This window comes from Sebastes fasciatus, chromosome 11 (genome assembly GCF_043250625.1).
Source record: "Sebastes fasciatus isolate fSebFas1 chromosome 11, fSebFas1.pri, whole genome shotgun sequence".
NCBI lineage: Eukaryota > Metazoa > Chordata > Actinopteri > Perciformes > Sebastidae > Sebastes > Sebastes fasciatus.
Genome location: NC_133805.1, coordinates 10,406,592 through 10,424,106, shown reverse-complemented (window position 1 = coordinate 10,424,106; position 17,515 = coordinate 10,406,592). Strand labels below are relative to the sequence as shown.

The 17,515-nt window shown below is 39.7% G+C and overlaps 1 protein-coding gene across 1 annotated transcript in view; it reads left to right on the top strand.

The window, feature by feature from the left end:
* Positions 1–3,295, top strand: part of LOC141776756 (vertebrate ancient opsin-like) — a 72,541-nt gene extending 69,246 nt beyond the window's left edge. Inside the window, exon 4 of the mRNA XM_074650539.1 lies at positions 428–3,295. Within this exon, the coding sequence (XP_074506640.1) occupies positions 428–709 (282 nt within the window). The 3' untranslated portion in view covers positions 710–3,295. The remainder of the gene's footprint in view (positions 1–427) is intronic.
* The last annotated feature ends 14,220 nt before the right edge of the window (positions 3,296–17,515 follow it).

Here is a 17,515-nt window from a genome sequence, read left to right as displayed (position 1 = left end):
AACGTTAGAATACAGCTGAGTTGTCGAGGTTAGCACTCTTTATAAGCACACGTTAGTTATCCAGTTGAAAATGCAGTAATGGTTCAAACTCATGATTGAGAATGTAATTAATTGCATATCTAATTTACTTTGGAAACTTTACAAATAACTTGTGTCCCTTGCCGTATTGTTCCACGTGAGAGAGAGATTAAGACAAATTAACTTTCCATTGGTAGAAACAGCAGCTTCAATCTAATTCATGTTTGGGCAACATATGTTATAGATGTAACATTTATATTTATTGCATTCAGACAACATGTGTCTAACAACATATTACAGAAAGACTCTTCTGGGCTAGTCATTACAATTTAATCCTCTGTGGTTTCTTGACTAATCCTGCAGTACAGTACATTTCTGATCATGTGTTTGTATTGTATGCTTGCCCCAGTTTTACAGATGTTTCCAAGCCCTGCTGCATTGTGAGGCTCCTCATCGAGGCTCCAGCATAAGGAGCTCCTCCAAGGTCGCCACCAAGGCCGTGAGGGGTGTAGCAGTCACCGGTCCCCGCCGCACCAACAACCTTCTATTTATGGTGGCATCCCTGGGTCAACCGGTCTCCACCATGCCCCAACTGGGCCCCTCGGTGGAACCAACCATTGATGTCACCAAAGGCCCCTCTTCAGACAACAACAAACCTGTAGTATCACTAGTGGCCCACTTTAACGGCTGATGATTGGCTATAACCATGAAATCCCCAAAGTCCCCAGCCAGGAAGTCATTAATAATGATGGTGTTACTGAGGCTTGGAGAGGAGCAGCCTGCCAAAGTCCAGGTGGATTTAACGCGAATGTTGCATCAGTAGACATGATGGACTGGTAACAAAGGCAAATCTTGGACTGCCTCTGGACAATATAAATCTGCTGAAGCTGGGAGTCTGCGTTTCTCTGCAGAGAAAAAAAACGATATATCTGTCTTGCTAGGAATGGGCATTTAAATTACGTTCTCATCCCGATTTTTGGAGAAAGCGTTGTCAAGACTGTTATGGCAACAGAAGAGGGATTGTAGGGCTCATTTATTTTGTGCAATATCTAATGTTTGGTAAAAGCATTCCCTTTGGCATAACAGAAATGTGTTCAGGGTGTAGGATGAGGGATAAGATGTATTTTTGACTGTGGTTATAAAACGGAGGTTGAAGAACACAAGTTGTTTATTACCCCAAGCATTTTGAAGTCTTTTCTAGAGTTGACAAGATTAAAAAGATAAGAGACTAGAATAATGGGAATGTACTGGTAATGATTTTAAAGTATCACTCTTTTTAGCTTTTAATACTTGCCATTCATTTTCATTTAATTCATCACTCTTCACCTTAAAATGCATAAATAGTTTTGAATTAAGTGGTTTAATAAGTGGTCTGTTCGAAGTAACATTGCTAGCATGCTAGCGGCATTCAAGTTTTGTCAGGAATAGTGATTTAGGAATAGATAAATAATTGCATGTTGGAGAGTTACTGTGTAGTTCCTTCAATAACGACGTGCATGTGCACTGTTGCAATGTCATATGAAAATGAGGTTGGAGAAATACAGTGTCTGGTAAAGTTCAGAGGATAGCACTGATACAGATTCTTGGTATCGGCAGAAATCCTGAAAAAGTATGCCTCTCTGGACTGAGACATTTCCACTTAAAGCTGTGAAATCTGTTTTTTTAGCTGTGCTGGATTTGGTCAAATCCAAAGAGCAGGGTGTACCATTTGTTAAAAAACTGATGTCACAGGCCCTTTAATGTGTGAGGGATCTTTAAACATCCTTAACAATGATTAGCAGTTCAGTGCCTTGCTCATGGGCACATATATAGTCAGCAGTGCATGTGGACAGCAGCCATCAGCTTCTTCTCAGAAATTCCAAAGCCAACTATTTGCTTCCACAGAAGTCAGTCTACTGTGTTTAACAGACTTTGAATAATTGGTATTATTAAAAGAAACAGAAATTATTTTCCAGCATTTCACGGAACATAACAAGAGGACTTTACTCAAGGCAACAAATGTATTTTAGATGGAATAAGTTTGTTCTGTATATATTGTTTGCAATGTGCTTGTCTGCATCTTGTTAAATTTTTTGATAACTGATTTGACACTTTTTCCTTCTTGCAATTAGGGATGCACCGATACCGATATCAGGTCGATACTGACTCAAATAGCTGGACCGGCAATCTGTGGCAATGGGGCCGATCTATTCAATTTAATTCTATGTTTATATACATTATATAATGGAATTTCAATTATAGTTAAATGTTCCAGCAATTGGTGCACAATTTATTGTTTTAATAATAAATAAGCATTCAGTAAATTAATTAAAAATTTTAAAATTAAAATTTAGTATTTTCAATTTTTTTTTAATTTAGTATTTATGTATTTATTTGTTACATTCTGTTATAAAGTTAGGAAAGCAATGTTTAACTTAAGCCTGATGTTTCCTTACACATAATACAATGATCCCAGGGGGCTGCCGTGGTGAAGGAATTTCCCCTGTGGTGATAACGATTGGCTCAACAGCACAATATACAATATTATTGCCATTTTTTTCATTTTTGCAAATTACACAATTTATCCTGATTTTAGTGCACTATAAATCAACTTTATTGTTGCTTTTTAAATGACAAAGATTACAGTTTTTAAAACAAATTAAATACCTGTTTATTGTTAAATGCAGAACACAGTATGGCAAAGTTGCAGAATAGACGCTCTGCGCCTTGTCACGCTGCTGCCGTTTGTAGCATGGTGTAAATATGCGGCGCTCCCATTGCACAGAAGTCAAAAGAGTTTGATGTGAACACAGCGATTGTGGCGGTTGCTTAGCATCCCCTGCAGTTGGCTTGTCAATAGCGCGATATTGCAATATTGCGGTTAATGCAACAGCCCTAGATCCCAGTCACTTCCACACAGCTTATAAATTAAACACTGGTATTGGATCGGTACTCGGTATCGGCCGATTCCCAAATCCCAGGTATCAGTATCGGTATTGGGACTGAAAAGTCGGATCGGTGCATCCATACCTGCAATACAAAGATAACTGGAGTTTCTCAAAGCAGTGCATCGATGCTGTGTCGTCAGTGAATGTCTAATCTACTGTATAAGTGGTGTGATACTTTTTGCTACTGCATACGATTACAGTGTGTGATTTTTTTGTAATTCACTTTTAGCCACTAACTGTTTTCTATGTGCCGTCGATATCTTGTATACATTAATGTACATGAGTTGATACCAAAGGTAAAGAAATTTGAATATTTTTTGAGGGGAGCTGTTCATTAAAGGTTTTCTATCTAAATCCATGTACAGTGCTTTGTTTTGATGAAGACTTGTTTAAAAGTGGTCAATATTAAGGAAGCTTGAATGAGACTTTTGAGTGCTAAATCTGCCACCAATGTAATTGTAAACTGCATTATGTGCCATCCAAGAAAAGGAAGGCTTGACGGGCGAAAAAACGGTATTTAACGGGGGCAGGATGTAGGAAACGGTTTGTTCATAACGTCACCACGTTGAACATCTTCCATAGACAAAATGATATATAAACAGGGTTTATATAAAGGTTAGCTGAGGTGAACCTAGTAATGAAGTTTTTGTCTTTAATGTAATAAACATTGAATTTCCAAGGGGAATATTAAATATCAGACTACGTCCAACTTGGTCACAAGATTTAATTTTTTTTCCACTGGAGATCCTCTGTCAAATTGTAAATACCACTAAGCCAACCCACGTTTTAAACTCGCAGAGAGAATCAAAGGAGTCCTATGACTGTGTAATTGCCCTAATTGTCCAATACAATGGTGCCAACTTTCCGAGGTCAAGAAGAATTGTTTTCATCTTCAATCTCTTGTCTTAAATCTTTTAAACCTTGTTCTAAAAACAGATTTTTTTCCTCTGGATACAGCCGGGGTGAGCGCGAGGTGAGAGCAGGTTACATATCAACACAGAGATGAGAGCGGCCGAGCACGAACGCAGTTTGGTGTTTTTAACCACTGAGTACCGAGACAACCGAGATCAAGTGCCTAAAGGGCAACTGACAAAGAAGCAGTTATTGAATCATGATGGACATCTTGACATGGATTCATGTGTACTAGAATGACTGGAAACTGTGAATTGTGTAAATGTTATAATAATGATAACACTGGACGGGAGTTTTGGCAGCCAGTTGTGGACATTACAAATCAATGTGATTGAACCAGTTACATCATTTATTAATTGATTCACTCATTACATCCACAACATAATGATTATATTATGTTACTGTTATATCATGAGCAGTAGAGACATTATGAGAGGAGTTGTCCTCATGTAACCTTTTGTATTATCAGTGGATAACAACCAAACAATTTACAAGAACTGCACAAACTAACCCATAAGTCTATCCGCTGGGGACTGAACTTAAATTGGTAGAGGGACTTCAGGTTGAACAAATCTGTTCCCAGCACTGATCTTAAATCTCTTTCAGGCTTCATTGCGCCTTTAGGGATGTTCAGCTAATTATTTTTGTGTAATGCTCGGTCCTCGGTCCTCGGTCCCCGCGGTTTACTATGAAGCCTCTGGTGAGCGCAGATAAGAGACGCCCCAATAATCAACATGGCCTTTGAGACGGCATTGTGGTGATGAACTCCATTCAATGTCTGATTAACCAGTTGAATAGCCAGAAGACTGAACAGATGCCGGGATGAGAAGAATCCAAATGACCTTTTGTTGCCAACTCTTTCAGCTTTTGTCAAAAATAAGAGCCAGTCTTGATAAACAGTTGCCCACTAAAGGCCTGCGTCAGACTTGATTTCTCTCTCTCCCTCACTTCTCACCACTCTCTTTCTCTCCCTCTCTCTCTCTGACTTTTAGCCATGGATAATGTCAAGAGCTCCTTTATTCATTGAGCCAAATGAAAACAGATGGAATGGGATAAAAAGTTGAGCTCCAGCCAAACAAACGATTTACCCCTTTTTAATGTAGTGGAAACGACACTGATTTACCTTCACAGCTACATAAATGTATAAGAGATGAATGATACAGGTTTGTTTTTTTATAACTCTACTGTTTCTGAGTCCCCATCAAACTGACACTTTAGAAACATGTTGGACCACCGAACATCCATCAGTCTGTAGACTTAGTTAAAACCTTTGAACAATTAATTTTCTTAAAAACGTCGAAACAAAAACAGGTTCCATATTTCCTCTCCGTGGTCAAATCGACCTCATATATTGACATTTATGATAAATGCATTCAAACGGCCCCAATGGAGCTGACCACAGATGTATAAAGAGACCGGACCTGACGGGAGAGCTCAGAGCTAAGAAGTATAAACGTGTGACTACGTCCGGTTTTCAAAATAAGGCGTTAACAAAGGGAACTGTATATACAAAATACATATATAGAAAAATGGTGGATTGGATTATATTAACCAAGAGTATTAAACATTACATGTTCCCTATAAATTAAAAAGAAATATCACTAATTTGTGAGGGAAATGTCTTTATTCTTTGACTTTTGGGTTGCTGGAAAAAAATAAATAATGCCTGACAAGTTTGACTTCAGAACATCTCTGACTACATACATGCTGAAAATCAAACATTTTTACTGTATTCATTTAGATATTTTCCTTAGTAAAAGTCCCTAGAAGTGTATGATTACATTTTTCCCCATGGTCTAATGTTAAAAAATATATCGCAATATATAGCAAGATCAAATTGCAATACTTAAAAATGGCAATACATATCAAATTGGCACCCAAGTGTCGTGATAGTATCGAATCGGGAGCTAGGCGAATCGTCCCAGCCCTTATAACAATGCTGTTGCTAATGTTATGTCCATATATGCACATAACAAACACGTCTAAATCCTTAACTACTGAGTGATCTACGAGCAGTAAAGCACTAAATAAATCTCTTTCTCTGATACAGATAGTCATGCTTCCTGCAGCATAGGTGGTAGACTGTTTGTCTTTGACTCCTGCCAAACAAGCCAGACTAAAGCGATTGTAATATCTGGCAAGCTGCCCTGTGACCAGAGGGTCCAGCCAGCACTGTGATGATGAAACACATTGTAAATGAGTGCAGACAGCACATGGGATTCCAGTTAGTTGATTAATTAAGTCCACTGCCACCTGTAACTGCCCACCATGAATTTTCTCACAGGCTCTATCCAGACTTTATCTTAAGAGAATTAGGAGATCTATCTTTTCATTTTCCAACAGATGATTATGATTATTTTATAATTGTCCAAACTAGAAAGGGTTCATTAACAAGGAATCCTGAGTGGCCTTGGTCAATTTTATGTCAATATGCCCATTAGATTGTGTAGACCTTATGACCTTTGACCTTATGTTTGACCTTACACCTCTGGGGATCATTATTATCTGCTGTTAAATCAAAAACTGGACATTTTCTTTTACAATAGCTTACCAAAGTGTTGGTGAAGGGAAATTAAAAATGTGAGTGTGTTGCTACACAAAAGGTCAGGAGGTGACCACCACTGGTTTTCCAGTAGGCGTTGTAGATCTGGATCATGGACCGACAGCCCTGCAGGCTCTGCCACTATCCGGACAAAAACGCATCGTCTATTGCTTCGATTATGCTCTCGTTCAGTTCCATCAGTCTGCTGTTGCAAGGATGCTGCTGTTTAACTGATGATGAAGATCGCCTAAAGCAAAACCGTTCGGCCCCATTTACACTTGTGTCTCATATCCTGATGAAATCCAAATGAGATTTAAGACACTTTCTTTCACACTCAGCCATATATATATTTATACTTTCACCTTTATTAGTCCCCGAAGGGATATGGGTTTTTACAGCAAGACATGGGTAAGACAATAAAATACAAAAAGCCTGTATAGGGTACATCAAGGGGGGGTCCTAGCGATTAAAAGATACAAGAATAGAAAGCTGAATTTCAACATGAATATCACTAATATAAGTAAGTAAATCACCGGTAGTGTCTGCCTCCTCCAGTACAGAAAGAGGTGGTAATGAACCTCTCACCCACACAGATCATTCGTGGTTGAACTGATCAGAGATCAGATTAACGCTACAGCAGCTCGGTACGCCTTGTATTTGATGTATAGAAATCACGGCAGCCACTTTTCCTTTTTGCTTTAGTGAGATAGTGAACAACTTTAGTCATTTTAGTGTCACGGTATCTGCCATTATCACAATGACAAAGGAGACAGACCACGGGTGTATTAAGAAAATCAGACAGTGAGTGTATATTTCCACAGACTGTTACTGACACAGTCGCACTATGGGAATAAAGATTACATATGTGTCTTGAAGAGACGGATGCATTTACACCTTTTAAACATCTGGCTAGAGAGCATCTCCCCTCCTCCGATGGTGTTTTTGTTGCTCTGGGATGTTTGTAATGGAGTAATACGTAGATAATAAGAAAGGAGATCAAGCATATGCAACAGAAGCAAATCATGTCTTGCATTGGATTAGGTGTTTTAAAGCTCCAAAAGTCGCTAAATCTAGCAAGAAAGCAAGCAGCTTGTGGAAGACTCTGGTGCAGAATGAGTGCACGGGCAGGCAAACAGGTAGGTAGACTGGCAGGCAGGTAGCAGGTAGCCCGTCCAATCATTTCATTCGGCACAAATGAAATGATTGGCCGTGCTTATTACAGTCCTGCGACCGCCACAGATAAAGGTCAGAGCATTTGTTTTATCGATTGCTGTCGGGATGTAAAGAAAATTTAAACAAATATAACAAAAAACAAATTCTAAAATACATTACCTACCCTAGCTTTAACTACAGAAATGTTGTTGTCCAATGTACAACATGTTCTGATATGAAATTCCACTTTAAAAAGAGGATGCGATGTGTTCTCTGATCTTCTGCTGCTCCCTGAATGCATCACTCTGCCTCGTGACACTCTCTGACCTGGCGTTGTCAAGCTTAGTTACTGTATTCAACTTTGAAAACTCAGGTGACAGTTTGGTCCAAATGAGATTCATTAATACAATAAAATATTAACTGAGTGGGAATTTCCTTGCCAATGTGGCCCACAACTGCAGCCCACCTTGCAATAAATTGCTGCGGGGAAATGCTGGTAGGTGCTGGATTGCTAGATTTAACAGAAAGGGCCCATGCTGGTTTGGGGGGGATTTTGAGCTGCAGTCAAGTCAATGATTGTTAAATACTGGCATCACTGCTGCAGTGTGCTTAGAAAAACACCTCTGTAAAATGTAAAGCACTAAAGGTGTCAACAATATGAATAGATGAGCATCCCACATCTCTCTATAGTTATTCATGGTTAATAATACATGTTATACAACAGAACAGCAATATATAATAAATACAGTATATTGCTGAGGAACCTGAAATTTAACAGATTATCTGTCTCATTGACTGCTGCCAGGATAAAGAAACCGTTTCAGCAAATATGACAATAAGTTATTTTTTATAGAAGTTACTGACTGAACCTTTAAATCTGCAGAACATGATGTGTAGGCCAGGACATCTCTGCACCACGCCAATATTTAATTTTAAATGGTACTATATATTTGCGCCTCCTAGGGTTTGAAAATTGCAGTAGGTCGTACTGCGATAACATCTTACTTGTCTGACCACAGAAAGGAATAAGTGAAGGGTGAAATATAAACTGTCTGCTGAACAGGAGCAAATGGGCGCTCAACCAAGAAAAAGCTGAACTCCCAACATTAGATACTAAGCCTCTCTCATCCCCTAGAGCCCAGTGGTTCTTTATCCTTTTGGAAAGAAGAACCAGAGAAAAGTTTGTAGATGGTTTGTCATGCTTTTTACTGCAATATCAGATTCCTTTTCTGAATGTGTAAAATGACATTTCAATGGGTAATCCTGCTTAAAGTTATAATCCTTAAGATGTTCATGAAATCAAACCCTTATTTTTGATACTCTTTATGGTTGGTGTTTTTCCAGCAATACACATTTAATGAATCTTATAATCTATACAGTAGTTTTCATAATGCAAGCTTGAAAACTACTTATTAAGTTTAAAAAAATGGTCTCACTTCAATGAAATGGCTACTTTGAGGACTAACATCATCACACATGAATACAATTGGGCTCATTGGAACCACAAGAGTCTCAGCTTTACAGTGAGATCTATACAATTTATGCAATTCCAAGACTGTAGACTGCAGAAACATTCACATATACACCATTTTTAGAGCAGGCGAAAATTATCCATTTGTACTGCATGCAAAAAACTGCATGGTTTTTGCCCTAAACTGCATGTGGTTATCATAAAGTGTGCATGTCTGTAAAGAGGAGACTTGTGGGTACCCATAGAACACATTTTCACTCACACATCTGGAGGTCAGAGGTTAAGGGACCCCTTTGAAAATGGCCAATGCCAGTTTTTCCTGCCAAAATGTAGCTTAACTTTGGAGCGTTATTTAGTCTCCTTTGGTTTTGTAGTTTCATATGATATCTGTAACTTCACCCTACATTTAAAACAGAACCTACTACAGCCTCTGAAAGACAATAAAGTCGGTCAGGATAGCCCGCGATCCAGCGGGTCTCAGGGGGTTGAGAGTGTACCTTTTAGCCAAACACCTGACTTTTGACAAACCATCTGTCTTTAGAGGACCACTGTGCGCTGCAGTTAGTTTGACAAGTTTGGCGGCACACTTAAGCCCAATCATGAGGCTTTAATTGGAGCCATGGGATTCAGTAAGGAGGCCAAGTGGACAGTATCAGGTCATCTTTCCTGTGAAGTCAAGAAAGACTATCTGCAAATAGATCCCACACTGAGGTCTCTACTCTGACAGGAAGCTCTTTGAATCACTCGTGCCTTCATAACTTCTGTGTTAATCATTGTATTTATAGAAAAAAAAAGAAATAACCTTTATAAAAACTAATAAAAAACAGTTTCTATCAATTAAAATTAATATATGCATGAAAGAATAAACAATTTCAAAACAATTCACATTAAAATGTTATTCTAATTTATGTCTTCTTCATTAGCGCTATTTTTAACAACAACAGGCAGCTTGTTTAACACAAGAATAGGTCTGGCATTTGAAGACAGATGAAATGTTAGAAACAAAATCCATTTAGAGTGTAAAAGGGAAAATAAGTGAGTCAGCTGCCTTCTTTTGCCTGTCACTGTGATTTATGTCGACGTTGCACCGTCTCTGTAATCATCCGTAAGCGCGAGCCAAGCTCGGTTATAGAATTTAATTACTCAGACGTCGGCTGATGGGGATTAACTGAGGAAAAGTGACAAAAATGGAAGGTTATTAAGCCTCGCCGTGGTAATTGTCCCATCTGGTGTTATAGAAATCCACGAGTAAACCAAAGACTAAGGAGGGAAATAAAGCTCCAATTAAACTTAGGGGAAATATGACTTCTCCATCAGAACTCATGGATGAATGGTTGGCAAACAGGTGAACAGATGAATGGAGGTGAATGGATGGACATCTACCATATTCCATAAATAAGTAAATAATAAACATAAGTAAATAAAACTGAAGGTGAAAGCACAAAAGATAATTCACCACCCACTAAGAAAAGTTCCTCTCAAGATTAAATGATCTTGGGCTGAAAGTGAAACTTCACAAACATCACAGTATTTTAAAGAAGTTCTGCATTTTATGAATTTATGTTTATAGATACTCATTGCTCATGCAATGTAAAATATGAACTTGTCACTTGTCAAATCACTATTTTATTGAAATTCTTATGAATGCACACAGCTTTAACAATCAGAACCCAATAATTTCAGGGCTCATGACATTCAATTTTGCTATCTGACAACACAAAAAACTTGATATGTAAGTTTTCTGCATCATATAGGCTACTAAAGATTGTTCATGGGAGTTATTTTGAATTGTAAAAGTATCAAACTTTAGTGGCATTTTCCACTTTTCACACATTAATTTCAAGCACCAAAAGGGAAAGGGAAAGGTCAATACTGTTGTTAACAAATTAAGCTCTTTTATATAAACAGTAAAAGGTCAGATTCAAACCATATATCACATTACTCTAAGTACACTAGACCAGCAAGTTTTAATAAGAAATTCCTTGAAAACTTACATGAGTTGGTACGAGTTAATTCCAGATTGTTATGTTTGCATGAAAATGGCTTTTACTTTCTCTTGAACCTATAGCACCCGTGCTGAAATGAGTCCATGTAATGTGAAAGGGTCACTTGTACTGCCAAACACACTGAAACTCAACACAGACTCTGTGACATCATATCTGTTCCGTATCAGTCAACCCAAACAAACCGCAGTCAGCCACAGCGAGCCGAAACGAGAAAGTAGAAAACGGCGGCGCGTCAGCATAGATACGACCTGCACCCTCACATTGAAATCCAACGTGGTAAACACTACACATACAGTAAAGTATGGAAACACTTTGGGTTTCACACATTGCCAGGAAAAGCAGAGCTAGACATCATGGCTAAAGCTGCATGCTAACTCTGTGATGGACAGGAAACATTATCGTATTGCGGTAACGTGCGGTCAAGCCAGCCGTCACTCTCATCTCCTTGGTCAAATCGCCCAACGCTACAACTGTAGAGCACTCAAATCCACTCTGATGGAGCTGACCATGGATGTATGAAGAGAACGGAGCTGACGGGAGAGCTAGCGACGGACTTGGCAAAATCAGCGGAAGTATACACATGTGACTACGTCCGTTTTTCAAAATAAGGTGTTAAGAAAGAGAACTGTATATACAAAATACATATATGGAAGTAAGATTGATTGGATTATATTCACCAGAACTATAAAACATTACATGTCCCTTATAAATTAAAAAAGAAAATAAAACTAATTTTTGAGGCAAATGTCTTTATACTTTAATTTCTTTGGTTGCTGGAAAAAATTTAATAAATAATGACTGATTTATTTGACTTCAGGACATCTCAGACTACATACATGCTAAAAATCAAACATTTTTACTGCATTAATTTCAATATTTTCCAAAGTAAAAGTCCCTAGAATATGATGTATGATTTGTGTATGATTCAACTTTTTCCCATGGTCTAGTGTTAAAAAAGTTAACAAAAAACGTAATATTGAATCGCAACTCTAAAATATCGCAATACATATAGAATCGGCACCCAAGTATCGTGATGGTATCGAATCAGGAGAATGTTTACAGCTTGGTACAAAAAACAGTTTTGGTCTCTATAGCTAATTTTCACTTTAATGAAAATTGTACGGGGGGTGAATTTGTATACAACTCATCCATTCAAATTACATTAAGGCTTAAAGTTAGGCATAATTGAGGGCGTGGCCGCTTTGAGTGACAGGTGGGTGCCGTAACAGGTCGCTAGCTGCTAGCTGTCTGCTCCGCTGCTTCACCCGGGCTCACCTCAGCTCCACCAACGCTCCTCCTCTTTGCCAACTTTTGGATTAGTTGGGAGTTGTCGCTGCCAAAATGGTGACGGCCGGAGCCACCCACTTTTCCCAACAGCTCCTCAGAAACTATTTGTGACGTCACAGAGACTACGTCCATATTTTATACAGTCTATGCTTTTACCTCATTGTTTCAGTGTTCCCTCTCTCACCAACTCCTCCATTAGACTTGGTTTTGAGCAAAACAGCTCACACAAGCCAAGTGTAGCTACCTGACCAACACCAAACAAACAGCAGAAGTTAACTAGATGCTGGTGAAGAAAGTTAAGCATCTCGTAAGCTGAGGTAAAAGTTACAGGATAGGACATGGTAGCTGCCCAGTGGTGCAGCATAAGCCACGCATTACACAGCATTACACAGCATTACACAGCTAATTCTCTGACACAACGGCCTTGAATTAATTTTACACGCCTATTAAGCAGAGAGGATTGTCCAGCACCCTGGGAGTCTCACTATTAAAAGCTTTATTATCCACTGCTCACAGTCTCTTCCACAGTGATACAGCTCAGGGTTAAAGGGTAAACCATCTATTGTCTTTCATGCATCCATGTTCAGCTATGTGGGAGTTATGAAAAAGTAAATCCACGTTGCATCAGAGCAAGTCTGGTGTTTTGTCCTTTCATTTTCTTTTTAAACGATCAGAACCAGGCCTGTGGAGACTAAAATGCACTTGCCAAAGTCAAACACTGTCAGTGGAATATTTAGCATTGCACTAAAACGTTATGCCGGGGCTTTATCTGCTGATTGCGTCAGTTTACTGCCATCAAAGCTAGAGGCAGCCGAGTTTTCCCTTGTGCATGAAATGTGCTGTATAAATAAAATGCCGCCCTGCCTGGTCTTAATTGACTTGCCAGTTGTGCGGCCACACCTCCAGAGGAATGAGCCTGCACACCAGATGGTGGTCCCTGCCCTGCTGCACAAACAGCAGGTCACTTTGACAGTGGGGTTTCTGTCTCTCCTCTCCTTTTTAAGCCTTCACTGCTCTGCAGAAACGAAGGAAGTGGGATGAAAGGCAAAGAGCTGGAAAGCCAAACTGCTGTCGTCCCTGTAGACGTCACAGTGCAATAAAACAACAGCACCAGCTTTTGCAAAGTATACTGTATACAAGACGGATGAACAGAAAGTGCATTTGGTTCAGTTGCTAATATGCTCATCCAATATGAGAGCGAGCAGTAGAGAAGCAATTTAATCTCTTATTTCCTGTAGTGATTGTCGCAGGGCATCTCACACGGTGCCTCCGGCAGTGACATGTCCCAGGATGGACTTGATTGAATAGTCCAGAATGCCACATTATCAGCCTAACTGAGATGTCAAGATAGTTTATGAGGTAAACTATAAAAAAGCAGAAAAATGTACCCTTAAGCTGCCGTCAGATGATAAGAAATTTGCTCTTTGCTCACCACGAGGACAGCTGGCTGTATGCTGTGGGTGTTTACCGCTTTTATATTTATTTTTTTAACTTGCTCTCAAGTCCGTTTCACAAAGCCGGAGTCGGGGGCGCAGCTGAAAGAAGGCTGAAATAGTCACACATGCCACAACCTTGTCAAAAGCAATTATGAAGTGTAATCTATTCATTCATTATATTAAGAAACACTGGCCCATCTAGCTAACTATATCTGACTTTTGAGTATTCCGTTAAATTAATAAGTCTGTTAATTTACGCATTCACACATCGGGAGTTTCTTTTGCCAGCTGTCCTTCTATCATTTGGCAGCTGCAACTGTGTTACTTTTAGTCTGGATTATGTGTTTAACTTCTTCGTATTTGTCTAATATTATAGTTTGCTCTTTGTTTGTAAAATGCTCCGCTGACAGTGAATTTGTCATGTTTGTGATTGGCCCTATGCTGCAAACACCGCCCCTTGGGTTACGCGTTGAAAGGGTCAGCAGCAACCACGGTCAAAGTTGAAATAATTTGAACTTTGAGCGCAGCGCTCGGTGGCAATTTCGAGCGGTGAGCCACGCCAGCGCTTCCGCCTTGTCGGATGCCACAGCTCTCCCCATAGGAAAACAATGGCGCAGCCAGCTCAAAGCAGTTTTACTGCTGATCATGTGTAGGCGGCTTTAGGGTTGAATAAGCCTTGCCCTGATCAAGCAATGAATTCCTGAAGGGATGCAATAATATCTGCAGTGCACTGCACTTAAATTAAATGAGGTCTTTCACTCAATACTGAGCATCTAATGCATTTCACTTAAGGGCACAAGCTGAACTAGTTTATTAAATTTTCGTTCTCATACATGGTCCAAATTGCACGGGAATTGCATGAACCAGTGTTCCATTTATGGGAGACAGGTCCACAAATGTTGTGTGTCCCTGTGCTGTGGGTGTTTGATTATATCTGAGAGCTAAAACTGCAGTAAACCGGGGGCTATCAAAATCAAGGAAGGCTGCTCTCCCTTTATTCTCTCCAACATCATGTAATGAGAAGTGATGAAACAAAACCATATAGGGAAGCACATCTGGTTAATGGAGAGTATTTTATTTGAATGGAAAGATACTCATAGCAACCCAGTTGTGGCTCAAGCGGTAGAGCGGGTCGTCCACTAGGGCTGGGGAAAAAAAAAAAAAAATTGATTCACCTATATATACTGTATATCGCATTTTTTTAACGATTTTGAAATCGATTTTTAATGCCAGAATTGACATATTTGCATCATTTGAGTCTAGGCGGAGGTAGAAGGAACTTACCACTTTAATTGTTGCAGTCTGAGTAACTTTACGTCATATCCGTTCCGTATCCGTCAACCAGAACAAACCACAACTGGCCACAATGAGGAAGTACAAAACAGCGGAGGGTCCGCGCGGATACGACCTGAACCCTCACATTTTACATCTAGCTTAGTAAACACTACACATACAGTAAAGTATGGAAACACTTTGGGTTTCACACATTGGCAGGAAAAGCAGACGTCATGGCTAAAGCTGCATGCCAACTCTGTCATAGACAGGAAACGTTATTGTATTGTGGTAACGTGCGGTCAAGCCAGCCGTCGCTTGCATCTCCGTGGTCAAATCAGCCGACGCTACAACTGTAGAGCACCCATATACTAACATTTATGTTAAATACTGTCAAACGGAGCTGACCATGGATGTATAAAGAGAACAGACACGGTAAGAACTAACGACGGAGTTGGCGAAGTTAGCGGAAGTATACACATGTGACTACGTCCGGTTTCAAATTAAGGTGTTAACTACATATAATACTATAATAGATATTTTCTATAATAGATATTTTCCAAAGTAAAAGTCCCTAGACATGTATGATTCAACTTTTTCCCAACGTCTAGTGTTAAAAAAGTTAACAAAAATTGCAATAAATCCTAATATTGAACCTCAATACTTGTAGAATTGGCACCCAAGTATCGTGACAGTATCGAATGGGGAGATAGGTGAATCGTCCCAGTCGGATGGTCTGCGGTTCGATCCCCGGCTCCTCAATTCCACATGTCGAAGTGTCCTTGGGAAAGATACTTAAGCCCAAATTGCTCCTGAAGGCTGTTCCATCGGTGCATCAGTGAGTATTTGGTTTAGATCCTGAGTGTGTGTTAATGGGTGAATGCTGACATGTAGCGTAAAGCACTTTGAGCCGGGGGGAAGACTAGAAAAGCGCTGTATAAATGCAAGCCCATTTACCATTTACCTTGTGTAACAGACAAGGCTAAACCTTTTTCATGTTTCATTTGGAAAAGTCCCTCCCCACTGAAATCCCCCATGTCCTGGTGGCTGGGATGAAAGTTGATTTTAAGGGATCTTAAATGCAAAATGCTCCACAACAAAGTCAGTGAGGCTGGCGGGATGCATGCTCCCATACCCGCAAGAAACCTTGACACATTGTCTGTGCAAATCAATACAGCGTGGCTCTGCATAAGGTGAAAGAAGTGTCGAGGCTAGAAACACTGTTTACAGTTCAACATTATTTATGTGTGTGGGACTGGCTCTGCATGGCTGCCCACATACTGTTCACTCTGCTGGAGCTCGGATGGAACCACTAACAGGATGGGCTACTGAAGGTAGGTCATTTTCTACCCTGTCTCCAGAGAAGCCTATGTTAATACAGTATGCAAGTACTCTACAAAAGTCATTACCTTTGGGTGGGAAATGCTGCCCAGGATGCATTTATATTTCATGTGATATTGTGATTACGTTCAGCAGCAATAATTGATGCACATGGTGAAGGGAGTCCTGTCGTAGATGTTTATGTACCTAGGGAAACAGGTGTTGATTTATTTTTCGGCATCTTATGTCACCCGTTGATAGAACCACCGCAGCACTAGATGAACATATTTTACTTGATCAGGCCATATTGTGCTTTAAAAATATTACCCAGGTGATAGAAGCCATGGTGGATTATCTTGTCTCATCACTGAATATTCTGTGGAATTGCCGTATTTACACTCTTACATTCACTGTGACAGATCTAATTGTGGTGAGCAGAGGGATTGCCGTGGATGTGGCTTTGCTAGACGCACGATGCTGAGAAGAAGAAGATTACTGAGCCTTCTTCAACTTGCAGCATGTTTTCTTCACTCTCAACAATCTCTAAATTACACTTTATTTTAATCACATACATAATATACATACATGAAATTTTACCTCTGCATTTAACCCATCCTAAACATTTTAGGGAGCAGTGGGCTGCTGTGAAGCGCCCGGGGAGCAACTTGGGGTTCAGTGTCTCGCTCAAAGGACACTTTGACAGCAAGACAGTAGGAGCCGGGGATCGGACCGCCTACATTGTGATTAAAGGACGAGCAGTATGCATGTTTTTTCAATAATATTATCTGTGTGTCCCACATCAGTACATAATCATTACAAAACAAAACATAAATCATTCTGCAGTGCATTGTGCTGTAATCTATGCCATTTTACACTGCACGAATTAGGCTAGCGGCTAGCAGACTTTTCCTTACTCATAGCTCTTCTACTCTTACTTGGTTTAAGTCACTGCGGGCCCTATTTAAATGATCTATAGTGCATGGTCTAAAGTGAAAAGCACATAATCTGGGCGCAAAGGGGTTGTATCAGTATATGCCGTTTCGACACGGTGACAAAAAAATGAAGCAGACACCAGAAGCAGAAAAGAAGTGGTAAGAACGAAAGGTGTCGAGGTGTAAATGGTTATAGAGTTCTGAGGAGTACATACAAGCTAGCTGAATCATGCAGAGGGA